The sequence below is a fragment of the Bombyx mandarina genome, chromosome 07 (assembly GCF_030267445.1).
Source record: "Bombyx mandarina strain Sakado chromosome 07, ASM3026744v2".
NCBI lineage: Eukaryota > Metazoa > Arthropoda > Insecta > Lepidoptera > Bombycidae > Bombyx > Bombyx mandarina.
This window is the reverse complement of record NC_143214.1, coordinates 11,041,454-11,064,051: the sequence shown is the minus strand read 5'-3', so window position 1 is coordinate 11,064,051 and position 22,598 is coordinate 11,041,454. Positions and strand designations below refer to the sequence as shown.

Below are 22,598 nucleotides of genomic sequence, written 5' to 3'. Positions count from 1 at the left end.
GGGGGTCGCGGGTTCGAATCCCGCCAAGGGAAGATATTTGTATGATAAATATAAAATGTCTTTTCCAGAGTTATGGATGTATATTAAATATGTGTATGTGTATAATAAAAATCTTACATATATTTCCGTTATCTGGTACCTGTAACACAAGTTCTTTACGAACTTAGCACGGGACCAGTTAACGTGGCGTGCCTGTTAGTAAATATTTATTTATTTATTTATTATTTACTTACAAAAAAATACAGAAACACGAGCCGAAACCGAATGAATACTCACGTAGTCATAATATTAGATATTCATGAAGAAGTAACGTTGTGTGTTATACAAATTTTAAAAACGCGTGGCGAAATGGTAGTCGGCTTCCTAATTATTATTTTTCTCGGTAAAAGTAGTTCATTTCCTAAACGTTCGTATTACATATCGTTTAGATGTTTCTTGAATCTGTAGAATTCTATTAAACACGATATTCACATTTGTGAATATGATGTGGAAGATTTTTATAAGAAGAAAGAAAGGCCTCGCCCGCGCATGTTTTGGTCCGAGCATCAGCTGTTTTTGATTTAGTGATAGTTTTGATTGATGCTTGGTATTTTTTATGAAACTATCGTTTCATTTAGCTGTACTAACATGATGGAGCGTAAATAATGCTAATAAAAAGTAAAAAAAATATGGTATTTTTTAAATCAGGATCGATTGTTCTTTTCGTCCCATCATCAAAGGTGTCATTAGTACTGTCGTCTGTCTTCCTTTTTGGAAGCGGTCTCCTAAGATCCAGTATTTCTATAGCAAAGCGGACGAGCTCGCGGATTGCTTGCCATCTTTCGTGAATATCTGAAACGCCAGGGGCAGATAAAACGCTGCTTTCAACCCTAGGTCTTGTTTGATTATCGAAAAAGAGCGCTCACGGCCTATTTGATGTTAAGTGACTATAGAGTCCATAGGCACAACGTGAATGCCGCTATTGAGCTCGAAGGCATGACATCTTCACGGCAAAATTACCACCTGGCACTACTGCCCTACGGTAACTCCATTCCTGCTATAAAAACCTTTGGCCAGCCCATACCGTGGGCTTCGAAGGCTAAGTATTTAGGCGTCACTCTCGACAGGGGGATGTTAAACTAGTTAAGTCAGTACGCGACTGATCCCCTTTCCTACATGGTCCATTATGTATTTCTACATACCCTCATTGTCACTGTGGACATGGTAATATCGTCTACAGATTCCTTTGAGATACCTCGTTCTGACTATATTCAATCTATTCAGATATCAGAAATCGTTTTTCTGTAGAACTAAACTACGAATACTATTTACGAATCGATTTGGCAAAAAATTATTAAGAAATGTCGCGAAGTATCGAGGGTAAAAGTAAGAAACGCTATATTTGTGTGTTAAAAAATGTCCGCTGAAAGAGAGCCAACTAACGTGGCGCCATAATAGCAAGTGGAAATATTTAAAAAACAACACAATAAACTATTAGAACGAGATATTGATCAAAGAAAGAAAGAAGCACTTCTTAAGTCCCCTTCTTCCTTCCTCCTTATAATAATAATAATAAAAGCCTTTATTCAGACGCACAAAAGATATTTACAAATAATAAAATTAAATTAACGACTCTGCCGAGTCGATGACAAACTTCGTCTGTTTGTCCAACGTGGCAAAGGCCTCCTCAGTTTCTTTCCACTCCACGCGGTTTCTCTACCCTCCTTCCTCCTTAATAAATGTTAAATTTTTAACACAGCACTACACTGTTTTAAGCTGCTATTATATTCATATAATTTCCAACAGGTGGTCACTTTTTCTAATTGTCCCCTATAAGAGACCTTCTCTAAGACCTTTCATATCAAGAAGTAATTTTTTATACAGAACAATTGCTGTTTTCCCCCCTGCCTATGCCTATAGCCTTGAGAGGCTATTTCAGCTTCGCCTTGACGTGAAGGTGAGCTCAAGGGGCTCAAACCGAAGTGTTGCTAACACTGGCCCTAGCAAGAGCAGTGCTTCGCAGAATCTACCGCCGGATCGGAAACGCAACCCACTGAGAAGATCCGGTGAGAAACTCAGTGAGCTGTGTGGGTTAATTTACTCGTCGAGCCCTTCGTCTCAAGCGACGGGTTCGGCGAAAACTGTGATCGGTGCTTGAGGTACCTAAAAACACCGTTAATGGATCGGGAGGATCCGAAATGACGTGTTTACGACGACGTCGACTGTTTACCATTCGTTCCACAAAATCGGGTATGAAATAGACGTTGGTAGTATAACATTAAAGTTTCGACGAGAAAACTCTTAACTATTCGAAATGTCGGAAAGAATATGGAAATAATAGATGACAATAATAAGGACGTGATTAATTTTTAAAGAATAGTTTTGGGATTACGACTCGCGGATTCTTTTCTTTAGTTTTTTGCGATATTCCCCGAAAGACTATTATCTAAAAGATAGATTAGTATATATAGACATTATCTGAAACTTATAATAATCTATGGATCGAGACTAAAAACGATTTACGGGGGATTTTTTGGCGGGAACGCGAGGAGTGAAATTGTGTAATTTGTTTTATTTTTGTCTATTTAGTGTTCGTTCAGGTTTAAATGTGTAATAACGATATTTTATTAACTTTTTAATATCTGTGAGAGTGCACAAATGTGGGAAAATGAAACAAAGCCGCTGGACGCAACTTCTCGGGATGATCCAAAAAGTCCACTGAAAAAAATTTCAGTAAATTACCGCCATTTTATTGAGATTATATTTCATCCCATATCATCTCATTTCATTTAATTTCATCCCAGTTGATTAATGTCTCAAATTAATCATTTTCATTTCATTTCATTTCTCTTCATATTATAATTTTTCATAAAAAATATATTCTTAATAAATTAAAATAAGACATGACTTAAAGGTCTTAGTTACCAGGTCATCAAATCCCTTAAAAAACAACGATTTATGGAAAAAATACATCCGAAGTCGTTATTAAATAATATGGCTATAGTGTTACGGAATTATGTCCATAGAAAAAATGTCCATATGTCCGTAAACCGCATTAGCAACGTGGTCTATTACGCTAAGGCCGCGTGCTCGTCGTGTTCACAATGTTCTTCAGCTTTCCCTCGCTGTTTCCTCTACATCGCGTGTTCCGATACACGAGAATCAGTGCAAACTGTAAGTAGGTAATGTAGCAATTGTTTATCGTAATTCGGCGTTACTGGTAAATTTTGGAATAACAGAAAAAAATAACATGAAAAAACAAATAGACTTCAACAAAACAAAATGAGAATATCATAATTGTAGTTGAAGTCTATATCAGAAACTACTGGTCAGATCTTGATAAAATTTAAAAGGGAACACAAGTACCAGCTTTCAAATAAAATAACAAATCAAAATCGGTTCACCTAGAAAATAAAGGCACACACATACAAAAATACATGCGAATTGACAATCACCCCCTTTTTTATATTTCAGTTAAAATAAAATACATTATTCGGCAAAGCAAGCCATCTGTGCTGTGGATTAAACGAACCGTCATTGTAATGCGAATGACTTTTGTGCAACCATCTAAGCAATAATAAAAAAACTAACCCATAAATATAATGTGGGCTTATCCCACATTTCATGCACACACATATACTCCAGTTTGGGGAGCTTAACGACAAAGGGAAGATCTTCCACCGATCGGATGATATTGCTCGGTAGACCGACGGTCCGAATGTTGTTGTTCGGAACTTGTATATATGCGCTTTATCTTGAAAATGTCGTAAGCGAGATTCAGGCATCTGTCAATTATCTTGCGTTGTATGATGGCTACCCGCCACATCACTCCCCTCCGAGACCGGAGGTCGTGTCACTTTAGTTATCGTTGTCCGTGCTGAGATTAGCTTGCAGGTGCCAGTGCTGCTCGAAGTTTGCGGTGAGTCGAAACTGAGCTTGAATGCTGCGTGATTGTCGCCAGTGCTGCTCGAAGTCTGCGGTGAGTCGAGACTGAGCTTGAATGCTGCGCGATGAGGCAGTGTAGGTGCGTGCCGTAGGGCCAGGAAGCGCGGTGAGTCGGCTGCGATGGTCCTGTTGAGGCTGCGATGCTGGCTTGCTGTGGGACGACTGTCGATGACTTGCTTTTATCTGCGAGAATGCGGGGATTGTGGTAGCCGAAGTTCTTGATGCGCTGATGATGAATCAGAAGGTTGCGTGTTCACATCACGTCGGGGTCACCAGTTTGGGGAGCTTAACGACAAAGGGAAGATCTTCCACCGAGCGTATGATATTGCTCGGTAGACCGACGGTCCGAATGTTGTTGTTCGGAACTTGTATATATGCGCTTTATCTTGAAAATGTCGTAAGCGAGATTCAGGCATCTGCCAATTATCTTGCGTTGTATGATGGCTACCCGCCACAATAACTCACTTGAGTTTCTTAGTGGATTGCGATTCTGATCTGGTGGCAGATTCTGCGAAGCACTGCCTTTTGCTATGACTAGTGTTAGGAAATTCTCTCAGCTTGAGCCCATGAGCTCACCTACTCCTCCGGTCGTAGCTGGAATATAACCGGCTACCAGTACCAGTGAATAGGTAGGGAAAAAAGGGATTTTTTATTTAATACCAGCTGACCCGGCAGACTTCGTAGTGCCTCAACCGATAAATAAAAAACCTAAGCTTTTGAATAAAATAAACTTAAAACAAACAAAAGGAATCCGTCCGACGGGGGATACATCAAAGGAAAAACAAAATTGTTATTTTTATTTAATTCCGAGTATTTATATATATTTATCTACCTTTTAAACCTTTTCTGGACTTCGACAAATAATTCAAGACCAAAATTAGCCAAATCGGTCCAGCCGTTCTCGAGTTTTAGCGAGACTAACGAACAGCAATTCATTTTTATATATATACCTAGTCAGGTCATAAATTCTGTCACATGTTTAATGTAAAATAATTGAAACAAGTTTATTCATTATGTAGCCATTCATATACCAAAATGAACTTAACAAAACATAGATTCTATGACACTAAAGTTTATTCAAAATGACCTCCGTGATTTTGAATACAGGCCTTCAATCTGCGCGGCCAGTCGTCTATCGCAGCACGAACGAGGTCCATGTCAATATCGGCGGCTGCCTTAATCAAGGATGTCTTGAGTGACTCCAAATTGGGATGAGGCTTTGAGCACGCCTTTTCCTCCAAGTGTTGCCATATCTTGTAATCTAACGGATTCAAATCTGGACTGGAGGAGGGCCAGTCTTCGTGCCGGATGAAGTCGATTTCACGCGCCGCCAGCCAGTCTTGTGTGCTCTTCGCTCTATGAGCTGGCGCCGAATCTTGTTGGAATACCCAGTACCTGTTATTGAACATGGTATGAGAAACAGGTTCCACAAGGTTCCTCAGGACTGTATTTTGATACACAACTGCATTCGTTTTTACACCTTTCTCACAAAAATGTACCTCTGTTAAGCCCCAATAAGAAACTCCCAACCATACCATGAGCGAGGATGGAAAATGACCTCGTTGGACACGCGGAATACGGTTGCTCGCTTCTTCACTACTGTGTGCGTACACCTTATCATTTTGTTTGTTGTAGCTCTCTTCTACGGTAAAAATTTTTTCTTCCGAAAAAAGAATTTCCCGATATTTTTTTCCCGCGTACCGCTTCAACAAAGCGCGGCATCTCTTCAGTCTCAGGTCCATTAGACGAGCATTCAAACGATGTCCTGTTTTTCTTCGATATGCCCGAAGCCCTAAGTCTTCATTTAACACCCTTTTCACCGTGGTTCTGCTTAACCCCATCTACGTTTGGGATTTCTTTGAATTCGCGCCTTCACAGCTTTTATCACTGCTGGAGTCCTAACAGACCGAGGGCGACCACTTCTTGACCTGTTATCTACACTAGAGTCTTCATTGTATCGTTTGATGGTACGATAAACGAATCTTTTGGTTATATTCAAATTTTTCAGTATGTTAAAAATTTGAATTGGCGCGTAACCGCAACGATGCAACGCAATAACTGCAACACGGTCTTCTTTAAGCGTCCACTCCATATTTAAAAATGAGTAAAATTCTAAAAGTATACATTTTTATTTTCATGAACAATTCGAAATTCGAATTTAATAAACTTTTTTGTGGCCAGCATTCTAAAAGAAAAGTTTTTACTGTGTGACAATACTTATGACCTGACTAGTTATATATAGATAGAGGAAGAAAATAGAAGACTATTAGTTGTCAATACCTATGTTTAATTTGCGTTAGGGTAAAATGCCTAATTATATAATAGATGCAAAAGATTGCATTTATGTTTCATAGGCGTTTATTTGAGTTTATTATTATTATTTATATGTTTAAAGTAACGGTATTATCATTATGTTGTTGATATTTATATATTTATGAGTGTATTCCCTTTTCAATCAATAAGTTCGCCGCTGTGGTAGTAGTTGTCTGGAAGAAAACAATTTGAACAAAAAGAACGCCCGTTGTATAATACTTTTGTATTTAAATGTTTTGTATTAGTGTTTATTTTAGTATACAATATAGCATATTCTAATCAAATCTACTCTATGTTGCCATTTTACCTATATAAAAGTGATGCGTGTACGTACTGTCTGTGAGGATTAACGTTTTCGGGGGAGCTCACTATTTGCTCAATTTATATAAAACTTATTATTTATTTGTCTATTATTATTATTTATTTATTTAATTATTTATTATTTATTTATATTTATATCAAATATTATTATATACACAATATTTAAAAAAAAAGATATCTATATATATAAAAATTAATTGCTGTTCATTAGTCTCGCTAAAACTCGAGAACGGCTGGACCGATTTAACTAATTTTGGTCTTGAATTATTTGTGGAAGTCCAGAGAAGGTTTAAAGATAGATAGATAAATATGAAAACGCTCGGAATTAAATAAAAATAAAAATTTTGTTTTTCCTTTGATGACGGGGGACCGTTGGACGGATTCCTTTTGTTTGTTTTAAGTTTATTTTATACAAAAGTTTAGGTATTTTATTTATCGATTGAGGCACTACGAAGTCTGCCGGGTCAGCTAGTTTAAAATTTTAGTTATTTATTATTATTATCTATTTATTAATTATTATTATTATTATTTATTTATTTATTAAAATAATTTGATATTACATATGTATGAAGTCGGTCACGTCTAATAAATAAATCCCTCTAAAACGGAACGCATAATGATTCCCGCTTACCCTCGTTCTACGACTAATAAGGTTCGCGCTAAAGACGAAGTCATAATCGGGATCATGAAAGGTAAACAAAGCGATAAGCACAGATTCCGATGACATAATAATGATGCAAGTCAGTCGTGAACCGGCGCGCCGATGGCCGCAAGTGGCACGCGGGAAGTGAAAGTAACACGATCGTGCCGGTTCGAGCTTTGAGATGTCCTATAAAGCACGAATAGATGCTTTTGCCCTTTGCTTTATACATAATAGCTTCTGAGTTCACGTATTACACTCATATGGACAATATTATATGCGACAAAAAATGCATCGTTTCAAATTAAAAAATTTGGATTTAGATTATTATTCATTAACATCTAAAATAAATCTCTAAAAAACAAACGTTCATACGACGAAAGAGACAACAATATTTTTTTTACTCAAATTTTTATGAATTTTTTTTCAAATGACTAAAATAAAAGGAGTACTTACTCCTCTTCTCGAGTAACGAGTAAAATCTTTCGAGATTGCATTCGATTCCGTTCGGTCTCTGTTCTCGTTGAACTGGTTAGATAGACAAAAAAAAACTATTGCGACGTTCCAATGGTATTCGACCTCAACGCAGTACGGGGCGAGCATAAAACAAATTAATCTTTTACGAAAGGTATTACAATTTATCCCAAAATCACAGTGACATATATCATATATCGTCTGGGAGTAGAACTTATCTGCGAGCTTCGTCATTCCAATTTTTGTGATTGAGAGCAAACTTAACTTGAGCTGCTCTCAATGGCATGTCACAAGAAAGGCATCTCGTTGACATTTTTGGATTCCTTCCCACCGATTTTGGTCTTCTATTCACAGATTTGGGGCTTACTTTACCCCTCGAACCTCTTAGAGCTTAGTAGGTACTTAACTCGGCTACAAAGCTATGGGGCGGTTTTTAGGCGATCTAGGTAGCAACAACGAAATTGATAATGTAAATGCTAAAGAAAAATTAACATGCAATTGCCAGTTAGCGTATTACAAGTATTATTTACACGTATTGCGTAAAGGTCAAATATGTTTGGATTGTTATATCTAATATATAAAATTCTCGTGTCACAATGTTCGTTCCCATACTCCTCCGAAACCGCTTGACCGATTCTCATGAAATTTTTTATGCATATTCAGTAAGCCTGAGAATCGGCTAGTATCTATTTTTCATGCCCCTAAGTGATTAGGGTTGTCCACCCCTAACATATTTTATTTTATTTGGACATTTTTTTTTGTTATAATGAGGTATTATGTGGTTGAATGAGGTTTTGTTATTTTTATTATATATTCCCTCATCGTTCACAGCACTAAATACCTCTTTCACTCATTTACCACATCCTTACACACTTACAATAAGTTAGTTTTTTTTTCTACACTAGAAATTCCCTAGAAATCTTATATATGGCAAAACAATGTTTGCCGGGTCAGCTAGTCGATTTTATAATATTCCTCTTCTAGTGCCGTCTTCGAACGAAGATATCCGATCATTAAAGGAACATGATACAACTTGGATGTTTTGTAAACTATTAGCGTAGAGTTTTCACCCGCGCTATCTATCTTCCTTTTCCCTACACTCCTCATTCATTCTATTTCGTCTTCCATTATATTACATTATTATTAGATCTGGAAGAATAGAGGGATAGGCCTGAAAACTAAAACCAGACTGGTGCGGACTCTTGTTTTCTCTATCTTCTTGTATGGAGCTGAGACATGGACGTTGAAAGCAGCAGACAGAATGCGCATCGATGCTTTCGAAATGTGGTGTTGGAGACGCATGCTAAGAATTCCGTGGACAGCCTTCCGGACTAACGTGTCGATATTGAAGCAACTGGGCATCAAAATCAGACTGTCTACTGTATGTCTGAAGCGGATCCTCGAATATTTTGGTCACATTGCGAGGAAAGACGGCGATAACCTGGAAAAATTTATGATCACAGGGAAAGTTGAAGGCAACAGATCTAGAGGCCGCAGCCATACTCGTTGGTCCGATCAGATCCGCACCGCTTTGGACAGTACAGTGTACAGCGCGCTGCATGACGCCGTGGACAGGGGAAAGTGGAAAAAGATCCTAAGATGGAAGCCCATGGGTGATGGTGGTCACGACCCTCAGACATGAGGAGCACGACTCGAGGAGGAGGAGGATATTACATTAAACAAGAGCATCTTTATTTGAAATGTAATTTTTTATTGACTTGGTAGCGACGGCCCGTCCGGTGTCAAGTGACTACACGAATCCAAGGACATGATCCTGAGAATGCCGCTTTGTAAGCCTTTACGGGTATGTGCCACCCTCAAGCTTACCTTTGCCGCGAAGTAATCATGGATTCCCGTTGAAGGACCATACAATTGAAATTACAATTGAAGTCGTCGTGGCCTAAAGGATAAGACGTTCGGTGCATTCGTATCTTGCGATGCAACGGTGTTCGAATACCGCCGGCGGGTACCAATTATTCTAATGAAATACGTACTTAATAAATGTTCACGATTGACTTCCACGGTGAAGAAATAACATCTCGTAATAAAAATGAAACCCGCAAAAATATAATTTGCGTAATCACTGGTGGTAGGGTCCCTTGTAAGTACCCTTATCATACGAGACTACTTGTCGAACCGTTCGTTCCGATATCGAGTCGAGGGAACGCGCTCTCGCCCCCGTCACGTTACAGCCGGAGTCCCGCACGACTCCGCCCTCTCCCCGTTACTGTTCAGTTTGTATATCAATAATATACCTCGGTCTCCGGAGACCCATCTGGCCATCTTTTTTTTATTGCCCTCGTAGGCAGACGAGCATACGGCCCACCTGATGGTGAGTGGTTACCGTCTCCCATAGCCTTCAGCAATGCTAGGGGCAGAGCCAAGCCGCTGCCTACCGCTTAATACTCTCCACAAGCCTCTTTTAAAGAAGGACATGTCAAAGCCTTCGTGGACGTGGTAGGACTTCTTGTGAGTCCGCGCGGTTAGGTACCACCGCCTTGCCTATTTCTGCCATAAAGCAGTAATGCGTTTCGGTTTGAAGGGCGGGGCAGCCGTTGTAACTACACTGAGAACTTAGAACTGATCTCTCAATGTGGGTGACGCATTTACGTCGTAGATGTCTATGGGCTCCAGTAACCACTTAACACCAGGTGGGCTGTGAGCTCGTCCACCCATCTAAGCAATAAAAAAAAAACTACCACCAGATCGGAAACGCGACCCATTGAGAAGATCCGGCGAGAAACTCAGTGGGCTGTATCTGTGGGGGTCATGTTCTCGTCGATTCTATTACGAACTGCAACAAAAAAATTAAATTATATAGAACACTCGGTTCTCTGATATTTGCTTTAAATTAGTGTGCAATGAACCATACTCTGTTACTCAACCGCTGAAGTCGATGTGGTTACAGATCGTTGACGACATTTGATAACTATAATTTAAGACTACGACACAAAACGCAAATTATATAGGCGTTGAGTAATAATAGAGGAATAATTATCGCGAATCTAACAGCTGTTATATAAACATGTCAATTACATTTATTAGTTCCACAAGAAAAAGGATACGGACTCTTTTTTTTTTCTTAGAGGTGTGGATGAGCTCGCTGCCCACCTGATGTTAAGTGGTTACTCTAGCCCATAGACATCTACAACGTGAGTGCGCCACCCACCTTGAGATGTAAGTTGGCTGTCCCACCCTTCAAACCGAAACGCATTACTGATTCACGGATGAAATAGGCAGGGCGGCGGTACCTACCCCCGCGGTCTCACAAGAGGTCCTACCACCAGTGATTACGCAAATTATAATTTTGCGGGTTTGATTTTTATTACACGGTGTTATTCCTTCACCGTGGAAGTCAATCGTGAACATTTGTTAAGTATCGAGAAAATAAAACTTGACTGTGACTACGCTTGTCTTTTGTGCTTTACAAAGCCCAACTTTGGTTTCGAGCGTTTATTCCATCTCTTATGGGCCAGGGCACTCAAATACCATCTACTTTTTTGACTACTCAGAGAAGAGGGTCGTTCACATTCTCTACTGTTATGTTCTCACGAATTGTTTGAAGCTTTAAGGTTTACGTACATATGTAAGTATGTATGATACCGAAATCATGTTGGCTTTTTTTTATTGCCCTTATAGGCAGAGAAGCATACGGTCCATCTGATGGTGAGTGGTTACCATTGCCTATGATTTCAGCAATACCAGGGACAGAGCCAAGCCTAAAGAGCGATTGGAAGTGACTATGCCGATGTTCGAATCGCGAAGGCAGGTACTACAAATTCCGCGATGAAGAAATAATAAAATATCATGTAATAAAAATCAAACCCGCAAAAATATAATTTCCGTGATTACTGGTAGGTCGTTTTGTGAGCTCGCACGGGTAGGTACCCTGCCTATTTCTGCCGTGAAGCAGTAATGCGGTTCGGCTTGAAGGCTGGGGCAGCCGTTGTACTGTAAAAAGTGAGACTTGGGCTGCGATAACCACTTAACATCAGAGAGGTTGTGAACTTGTCCACCCATCTAAAACAAACATATGTTGTTCCCACTAAAAACGACTCTCAATCAAAATTGTATAAAAACAGTTTCCTCGATTTATTGATTATATTTAAAAACTAGTTTCCTGCATCCACTAGCGTTCAGCAAGAACAAAAACGTAATGAATGTCATTCACTTCACATAGTTACGTTTGTAATTAGGTTCCACATGCGAGAATAGGAAATGGCGTACCTATGTATCGTAAAAACTAAATGCCATGTGTAAAGTACAATGTACAGTTTTTGCAGCTGTATGTAAAGTGATATAGTTGGCAACGGATCCTCCTGATCTATAATATTAACGGTGCTTTTAGGTACCACAAGCACTGGTCACCGTCCTCGTCGAGCCCGTAGCTTGCGACGAAGGGCTCGACGAATGAATTAACCCATAAAGACATAGCCCACTGATTTTTCTCGCTGGATATTCTCAGTGGGTCGCGTTTCCTATCCGGTGATGCATTCTGCGAAACACTGCTCTTGTTAGGGCCAGTGTTAGCAACACTCCCGGTTTTGAGCCTCGTGAGCTCACCTACACGTCAAGGAGAAGCCCCTCACCCATGCATCAGCCCGCTGAGTTTCTCGCCGGATCTTCTCAGCGGGTCGCAATTCCGATCCGGTAGTAGATTCATTCGCGAAGCAGTTGCTTTTGAGTTGTTAGGTCTCCTTCCGAGGCGCTCGAGCAGCTGTTAGCAAATCCCACTCCTCCTGGCTGAGCCTTTGCTCGCTCACCTGTCCTGGTGAAACTGGAAAGGCCACCAGCAATTCTTCAATCATAAAAAAAGGAGAAGCTGAAATAGTCTCTTAGAGGCTGTTCGAAATACGCATAGAGACAACCTGAGAGAATTTACTAACACTAGCCCTAACAAGGGCAGTGATTCGCTGAATCTACCTAATGGGAATCTTTTTTTTTTTTTCCAACCAAAACTGGTAGCCTGGAGCGGCTATTCCAGCTTAACCGTAACTAGTAGGTGAGCTCACGGGGCTCAAACCTGACCACGATGCTAACACGAACCCTAGCAAGAGTCGTGCTTCGCAGAATCTACCACCGGATCGGAATCGCGACCCACTGAGAAGATCCGGCGAGAAACTCAGTGGGCTGTGTCTGAGAGTTAATTTACTCGTCGAGCCCTTCGTCGCAAGCGACGGGTTCGACGAGAACGGTGACCGGTGCCTGAAGTACCTAGAAGCACCATAAGAGTAATCTTCCGTCTCAGCTCAAGAGTATCTAACCCGACCATACCAGCCGGCTGCTCCCGAATATTGGGGGACCGGATCAGGTTGTGCGCCGCCTCTACGCGGGGGTGGTGCGATCAATGGCCCTGTACGGTGCACCTGTATGGGCTGAGCCGCGCAACCGGGCCACTATGGCTCGGTTCCTGCGCCGGCCGCAGCGCACCGTTGCCATCAGGGTCATCCGCGGATATCGCACCGTCTCCTTCGAGGCGGCGTGTGTGTTGGTGGGGATGCCGCCATGGGAGCTGGAGGCGGAGGCGCTCGCTGCCGACTATCGGTGACGCAGCGAGCTTCGTGCTCGGGGCGTGGCGCGTCTCCCCGAAAGTGAGCTGCGGGCGCGGAAGGCCCATTCTCGGCGGTCCGTGCTCGAGTCGTGGTCGAGGCGATTGGCCAACCCCACGTGGGGGCTACGGACCGTCGAAGCGGTTTATTTTGATGACTGGGTGAATCGTGGCGAAGGACGTCTCACCTTTCGTCTGATGCAGGTGCTGACCGGGCACCGATGCTTCGGGAAGTACCTGCGCCGGATAGGGGCTGAGCCGACGACGAGGTGTCACCATTTTGGACACGACCTGGACACGGCGGAGCATACGCTCGCTGTCTGCCCCGCTTGGGAGATGCAGCGCCGTGTCCTGGTCGCAAAGATAGGACCTGACTTGTCGCTGCTTGGCGTCGTGGCATCGATGCTTGGCGGCGATGAGTCCTGGAAGGCTATGCTCGACTTCTGCGAGTGCACCATCTCGGCAGGAGGAGGCGGCGGGGCGAGTGAGGCAAAGCTCTCCTCACTACGCAGAAACCCGCCGCCGCCGAGCAGGGGGTCGGGACCGGGGTCGTATCCGTGACCTGGCCCCCTAAGAGCTAGGGGTCCCACCCGTTTTGTGCGGGGAGAGACCCAGACGTGGGGTGGCGTGCTTTCCACGCTCACCCACAGTAGGAAGCCGGGTGATGGTAGACCGCGTTCCCCCGACCGCTCTGGGGGAAGGTGTAACGCGGCGCCAACAAGGCGGGCTCTCGGCCCGCTGAACGAGGGAACCGGTGGTCGTGTCGCTGGCGGCCGCCGGTCCGGCGTCCGTGGGACGGTGGGATGGATGTAATGTGCTCTGCGTCAACCCTGTCCCGCCGTCTCAATAGCCCCGACTGGGAGCCGGTTGTGAGCGGCAGGAGTTTTTAGTGAGGTTCAACATACCCCACATACCCCACTTGCCGCGCGGGTGGGGACCCGGCGGTTTTCTCCTGCGGAAAAAAAAAAAAAACCCGACCATACCAGTCACATAAAGTGATGAATACCAGAAGCCAAATACCAGAAGTTTGATTGCGTGAAGCTTCTTACTCCTACTATCACTGTGATATGCTATTATTGATACTCTTTCCGCATCGTAAAACGCATGGATTGAGTAAATACTGTTAGTCCTATTCGTGACTGACGCAACACTTCCTGGTACAGTTTATAAGGGCTTGGTCCGCTTTCTAGAACGCCCCGGTTGGATGAAGTTTTGAATTTTATACGAATAGACGATGTTAATACGTTTCAAGTTGGTTTTGTAATAGTTTTAACTTTTTATTGAGTTGGGCGAATTGATTGCACTTTTTATTTGTAACTGCAGATGAGTGTAAGAGCTGACGGCCTATCTGCTATTTAGTGTGAATGTCACCATCCACGTCGTCGTGGCCTAAAGGATAAGACGTCCGGTGCATTCGTATGTAGCGATGCACCGGTGTACGAATCCCGCAGGCGGGTACCAATTTTTCTAATGAAATACGTACTCGACAAATGTTCACGATTGACTTCCACGGTGAAGGAATAACAGCGTGTAATAAAAATCAAACCCGCAAAATTATGATTTGCGTAATTACTGGTGGTAGGACCTCTTGTGAGTCCACACGAGTAGGTACCACCACCCCGCCTATTTCTGCCGTGAAATAGTAATGCAGCCGTTGTAACTACACTTGAGACCTTAGAACTTATATCTCAAAGTGGGTGGCGCATTTACGTTGTAGATGTCTATGGGCTCCAGTAACCACTTAACACCATTAAAAAATAACAGTGGCCGAAGTGTCAATTTTATCGTATAACTAGCTGACCCGGCAGACTTCGTAATGCCTCAATCGATAAATAAAAAACCTGAAATTTTGTATAAAATAAACTTTAAACAAAAGGAATCCGTCCGACGGGGGACACATCAAAGGAAAAACAAAATTGTTATATTTATTTAATTCGGAGCATTTTTATATTTATCTACCTTTTAAACCTTCTTTGGACTTCGACAAATAATTCAAGACCAAAATTAGCCAAATCGGTCCAGCCGTTCTCGAGTTTTAGCGAGACTAACGAACAGCAATTCATTTTTATATGCATAGATAGACGTATCAACCTTCACACATAATTAAAAAAAAAACATGCCGTATTAATATTTAAACATGTGATCTTATCGAGGGGTGAAAGACTTTATTTTAAACGACATTTTGCTTAATACGCGACATTTATCTTTCTAATAAAAATGTACATTTTATTTGGTATTGGCATTAACGTTTAGATATTTTTAATTGAATTTCAATTATGTTTACCCCATTCAAATAGCCTAAGAAGTTTGTTCGTCGTGATATTTTTACCAAAACTGTAAGCTTTAAATGGCTCTCGAGTATTGTCGTAAAAATATAAAATAGGTACCACCACCCTGCCTATTTCTGCCGTGAAGCAGTAATGCGTTTCGGTTTGAAGGATGGGGCAGCCGTTGTAACTATACTTGAGACCTTAGAACTTATATCTCAAGGTGGGTGGCGCATTTACGTGGTAGATGTTTATGGGCTCCAGTAACCATAACACCAGGTGGGCTGTGAGCTCGTCCACCCATCTAAGCAATAAAAAAAAAATTCGCTTTCACCAAATAGGCATTCATTCATCCCTAGTTATTATTAACGTGCGTTAAGGTATTTCCTTTGAAAAATTAGTAGGTACCTGCCCGCGATATTTGAGCACCGTTATAATCGTATCTTTTGATGCTAGTACAAAGGGCGTCCCTATCCTTTCGACCACGACGACTGCGCTGCCATCTATCGAGATATCAGATATGAATTAAAAATACTTGTAGATTAAACTAAGGTATCCTTAAACCGTAAACCTTATTAAATCATTGATAAATAAATATCTATATATATTAATACGTGAAGCAAAATTTAGTAGGTACCCCTTTTTACGAAAACTGCGCGGACGGAGGAGTATGAAATTTCCCAATAGAGAATATAGAGAAGGATTGCAGAATGTTATTTTTTTTTAATTATGCATAAAAAACACATTAAATCAATAAAGAAAACATTACACACACTACCATCTATTTAACACACAGACGCATATAGGTATACATGTATACTCTGTTTATTGTCCAACTTTTGTTATTATTTAAAGTCTGTGGTGAAATTGAGAATAGATCAATATTGTTTGTCTTTAATATTATTTGTCTAATGTGTAGTCTTGAAATCTGTGAATAAAGAAGTATAAATTTTTGACAATAGAACTACAATAATGTTCAAACTTATAATTTAAATTAATTATAGTCGAATTTCGACTACTGCGGGACCACTAGTTAATGATAAATAGTTCACAATAAACCATAGCGTCACAATTTATTTACATGACATGTGTCAAAAAAGGTCGAGTTTTAAACACTTTATCATGTCATCGACAGAGGCAATAAAACGTTTTATCAATTAAAAAAAAAAACATCATGATGATTATACACATTATATAAAATCGTTTTCACCCCACGCTTTTTTACAATAAGATAATTTTGTCTTACACTATTTTTAATTAAAATGTATTTTCTATTTTTTAGTTGGATTTTCTATAAGAGCGTATTTTGTTAGTTTTTTTAAACTATTATTTATTTTTCATTTTTTAGTTGAATTTAAATTTTTTCGATTGATTGAATTGATATCAATATTGTGTTGTCATCGGTCCTTAATAAGTACATCAAATTTCGAGTTAATTCGACGTTTTGAAGGGGGTTAAAATCATGTTCAAAGATTCCGTTACAAATATAATAAGTGCTGAAGCTAATAAAAGCGTATTTAAAAAAAAGCATCATGATGATTAAATATCATATCGTTTCGCAGACGCGGTGGTGGGGGCCAGCAGGAGTCGCCGCGAACTCAGCGAAAAGATCAGCAGGTACAGACAGACAGACCAAAGTCACTTCCTACATCATTTGCACACGATTCTCCGCACGAGACGGACGTGTCGTTATCAAACACAGTTACAACAACAAAACGAATTGCTTAGCGCTTGTTTTTATTTTCGTGATTCTCTAAGCCCTTGTGTTATTGTTAAATCGAGTATTTCTCACGGATCGCTTAGCCATTGGGACCTTTTTTAAGATAAAGAGGTCTGATGCCGTATGACAACCTTGGAACCTGAAGAGTGTACCTTGTGAGTATTAGTGTAATGTGAACGTAAACAAATTGCGGCCTTGGGAACGTTTGTATTAATTTAAAATTATTGTGAAATGAACGAGGAAAATGTTTAAACAAGTGTGTCCCGATGTAGTTTGTTTTTCAATTTTTTTTCTTCGTTAATAAGCAGTTATACTGTTATAAAGCAATGTTTGTGTAACCTTGTCGTGCTAATTGACTCGTAATTAATGTGCATTCTTAGTTTATAACTTGAATTTAATCTACATTTCCACCTAATTAATGTCCTTCAATGATTTAGTACAGTTTACCAGTTGTTACCATTTATTTTTATTTTTATTAAAAATGTTTTATTGCGTAAAACAATCTCACGCAATTCAGATAAAATGCAACAATCACTTTACAATTCGTAACAACGATTGTTGAACAAGTTGACAGTGTTGTTAACATTTCGCGTAATAAAACTCGAACAATGAATTGTTTGTTACACGTAAACAAGATCGCACGTTGTTACAAAATTATTACGATTACAAAACCGAGTACATACCTACGGCTTGTTGTTATCGTCACACGTCGAGATTCGTTCGGAAAACGAGTCTTGATTTGCAGCTTCGCCGTCCAAAAACATTGAAAGTCGGCCGCGGTGAGAGGGGCGGACACCGAGCGGCCTTGCCCCACTTGCTAAATTACGTGACTCTTTCTGTAATAGCCACTTGTGTTGTATTGTGTAAGTGTAATGGATAAGTCTGAACCTTAGATGGCTCTGCTATTATAAACGACTAGCCGTACCCGTCCGCTTCGCTGGGTATTTAAAATTAACATTATTATTTCTCACCTCTACAAAGATTCTCATAATTAACGCCCCCGCAACTGGTGTAGAGAAGCCAAAACTCATATAAATATTAGCCTATCCATTAAGTACATGTGTTTTCTACACGGATACCAAGTTTCAAGTCAATCGGATACATGGTTCAGTAGTTACAACGGAACATCCATAAAACCGCTGTAGATTAATATATTATTTGTATAGACTATAGATAGTAATACATCGAGCGTTTGAAATAACGCACACAGACATACTCGTATGACTCGGGGCATGTTCCTTTTATAAACAAAAAGAAAAAGACAAAAACACCTGGCGCATATTGATTGTAACGGTAAATAATAGTAACTGTTGAATAAATATTGGTTCTACGTTCGTATCTGTGACGATAGGTTTGTTTGCAGAGCTGGTCCCGCGAAGCCGCGTCGTCCCGACCGTGCGGTCTACGTGCCCAGAGCTCTACGGCAGGCCGACAACGCATCATCGGACGAAAGTAAAACCGAGAACAACAAACGGACCAGCCAAGTTAACGAGATACCAAAGTGCCCTAAGTCGCCAGCGCCGAGAGACAAGTCCGCTCACGGCACACCCAGGAAGTCCTTAGACAAAACCTTCTGCAACGTCTACGTGCCGCCGCACCTCAGGAATCAGAGATCTCCTCAAGCCGCTAACGACTCGCCAGACGTCCAGACGACGTCGGCCGATGCAAACGAATCCGTGCCTTCAGGCTACCAAGTGCCAAATAGTGATAGTGCAATATCGTTTAGTGCCGAGAATTTAGGTGACGTTGAAGTGAACGAGAGTTTTTATATAGGTGATTATTTCGCGAACGGACAGCTAGGGTTCTACAGCCCGAGCTATTACGGCGAGTACGCGGACCCGAGCCGGGAATACGGGTCGGACCGGACCCAGTGGCGGACCAATGAGCTAGACGACAACATGGCGATGAACGAACAGAATCAAAGCAATATTATAGATAAGGATTATATATACGAGAAAGATGAAGACTTCGAAAAGGAAGAGCTTAAAAGAGCTTCGCAGGAGATCAATAGGAGCAGCAAGAGGATAATAAAGCAGAGTTTCGATTCTGACGTGCTCGTTATATCGGATCCAGCTGATGAAACAGAAGAGAAGACAGACGTTTCGCTCGTGCCACAGAAGGACGTGAAAGAGCCAGAAGCGAAGAAAACCAAGCCAAAACTTGAGCCCAAAGTTTCTTTGAAGAGGGAAGATAACGACTGGGACGCGGTTTTCGATGACACGGGCGAGTGCCTTGACCCGTCTCTGCTGGAGGAGCTGACGACGACCGTAGGCAGGGTCCACATCAGCAAGGCCAAGAACAATTACGAGCAGTACCAGACCAGGGGCCAGTCGTTGTTCAACGGTCCCTACGACGAGACGTTCGGTCACGTCGTCGAAGTGTACGACTTCCCTAGTGAATTCAAAACGAACGATCTGTTCTCGTTGTTCAGTGAATACAAGGACACCGGCTTCGAGATTAAGTGGGTCGATGACACGCACGCCCTGATCGTCTTCAGCAGCGCCAAGATCGGTGAGTTGTGTTTTATTATTATTACACTAGATGATGACCGGTTTTTTTTTTGATAACGCCATCTTGTTGTGTCTTTAAAGCGGTTAGTTGCCCTCAATAAGAAAAATAGTATTATTATTCGCCAATAGATGTCGGGAAGAGTTGATTATTGAAAACACGAATAAAACAACATTTTCTGAAAATAAATCGTAGCTAGATCGATTTATCGTCCTCGAAATCCCCTGTATACTAAATTTTATGAAAATCGTTGGAGCCGTTTCCGAGATTCAAATTATTTATATACAAGAATTGCTCGTTTAAAGGTATAAGATAAGATTTAGTTTCTTCTTCTCGAATTTTCGGTAATTAATGGGGCAAACCCCTAGGTTAATTGGAGTTCTTTTTTTTATGGCTTAGATGTGTGGTCGAGGTCACAGTCTAACTGGTGTTAAGTGGTTACCGGTAAGCCCATAGACATTTATAACGTAAATGCGCCACCCACCTTGAGATATAAGTTCAAAGGTCTCAGTATAGTTACAACGGCTGCCTCACTCTTCAAACCGAAACACAATACTGCTTCACGACAGAAATAGGCAGGGTGGTGGTACCCACCCACGCGGACTCGCAAGAGGTCCTTACTACCAGCTCACCATGCGAACTGTGTCTTACATAAACTTCCGAACAATTTTTGCACGTATTTAATATGGCTGTTTTTTGCATGATTATTATTACTAGAGGTCCCGCAGTAGTCGAAATTCGACTATAATTGGAATTGTAAGTTTGTATACTATTATGATTGTATTTTATACTTCTATGATCACAAATTTCGCCAAGACTACACTATAAAAAATATTAACAAAGACAAACAATATTTAATCTATTTTCAATTTGACAACAGACGTCAAGAACAAAAGTTTGACAATAAATAGTATGCATGCGTGTGTGCGTCAAATCCATGGTATGTAGTGTGTGTAATGTTTTCTTTATTGATTTAATGTATCTTTTATACATTACTTTAAAAAAATATTAGCGCTGTGCACTTCTCTATATTCTCTATAAGTGTGGAAAATTTCATACTCCTCGGTCCGCGCAATTTTTGTACACGTACAACGTTTTTGCTTCACGTATTAATATATAGATTATATTATTGCTATAATTATAGTGTATATAAACAATTTTTATTATAATTTAGCGCTTAGCTGACACACAGTGTTAAATCAAGTTTTAAAGACTCTTTAACGGATACAAAATATTGAGTTTCGGATCGAAGTTTATTTATACATATTTAGGTAAATTTTAATGAGATATAAGAGAAACATATTTTACAGAAATATTAAATATTCAAATCTCGCGATTTTTTCCGCCTCTTACCGTAAAGTATTCTAAACGTCGGAAAGTGTACGGAAGTACTTAATATGATGACAATAAAAAATAACGTGAGAATAAACCGTAAAAGTAATCTTAATTATGTCTTACGGCTTGCTAAAACCAAAGAAAATGTTATACGTATTTCTTGTGGCTTTTGTAGGGCGATGAGCACGCGGCCCGCTTGATGGTGAGTGGTTATCGCCGCTCATGTACATCAGCAATACAGACAAGTTTCGCCCTACCAAATCGATGCCTCCAATGAACACTACTCTAACTCAAAATTTTGAAATTTTCGTTTTTCACGCAAGTCCCTATACTATTTTAAAAGTATTACAAATCATTATTGATGGGGTTCGAAGCAAGAGTAAATCAGCTAGTTACACAATAAAAAACCATAAATATATCTGCAATAATAAAGATTTTATCAACTTTTTTCGTTTAAACGCTCCTCCTGTAAACCTACGAATTTGAAGTTAGATTAGTGTTCTTTGGAGGCATCGAAATGATATATGCTATATTAGTCAATTTTACATGTATCTAATATATAGATATGTATTTAGTATTTTGTCACTCACGTTAGCTCAAAAATATATAGCATATATCCTATAGAGTATATGCTTGACGCAGATTAAAAAGAACAATTTTCGTTATTAAATGGCAGAAAAATACATAATATTCATCTTGTTACATATTATTATGTAATTAGCAGCTTCTAAATGAATTACGCGAAATCTAAACTAAAAGTAGAAATACTAACGAACTTTACTTTATGTTTAAAACCGATTTTCAATTTCGTTTTATTTTCAAATTACACAACTGTGTAACCTAAATTAATAAAAAATATTGTTATTTTCCAAATGACATCGGAATATTTGGTACATCCTTATCGGAGACTAGTCGTGTTATCGTTTCTTCGTCGACAGATAAAATAACATTTAGTCCGTTAATTTATCAAAGGATTCATATAATAACGTATATAAGAATTGACGGTTCGCAGTTTATATATTTACGAAAATAAAAGATATTAAGTAAAGCCGGTTTACGGACGATAATTTTACGTTGATAACGTCAGTAGCAGAAATATTCGAACTACTAGCTATGACGTCACGCGAGAAGAAAGATAAATGTGTCACAAGCGAACGCTCGGGCCGATCGTGCCTCTCTATCGCTTGTTCCGCGCTCTCGCTTGCACGCTAAGGCTCAGGCGGAACGTGACACTTTTTCGTGCGTGCAGCCGGCTTTCATCGATTTTTAAGACGTTATTATCACGCCAAAAACTCTGAAAATGTTAAATAAAAGTTTTAGTTCAATTATATACTGCAAGTTGTCCTATGACGGTAGAATAGAGTTCATAAAACAAATTCAGTAGATTTGTCTTTTTATATATTGTTGTAATTTGTCTTATTGTAAAATTCACAGAATATCACTACTGTCTGTCTGATGATCGAAATTCGACCATAATCTCATTATACCTTAAGATTCACTTTCATTAGGGCTGCTTTGTAATTGTGTATTTATGTATAGATAGATATT

General features: G+C 40.2%; 1 protein-coding gene across 2 annotated transcripts in view; it reads left to right on the top strand.

Annotated features, from left to right (window-relative positions):
• The window catches only part of LOC114248308 (uncharacterized), a 73,618-nt gene that overhangs the window by 5,305 nt on the left and 45,715 nt on the right, over positions 1-22,598 (top strand). The window contains exons 4-5 of one of the 2 annotated variants that reach the window (XM_028181516.2): positions 17,050-17,104; positions 18,571-19,718. In XM_028181516.2, coding sequence (XP_028037317.2) covers positions 17,050-17,104; positions 18,571-19,718 — 1,203 coding nt within the window. Of the gene's footprint in view, positions 1-17,049; positions 17,105-17,129; positions 17,363-18,570; positions 19,719-22,598 lie in introns of those variants that run through there. The other variant, XM_028181515.2, reaches the window with a different exon arrangement.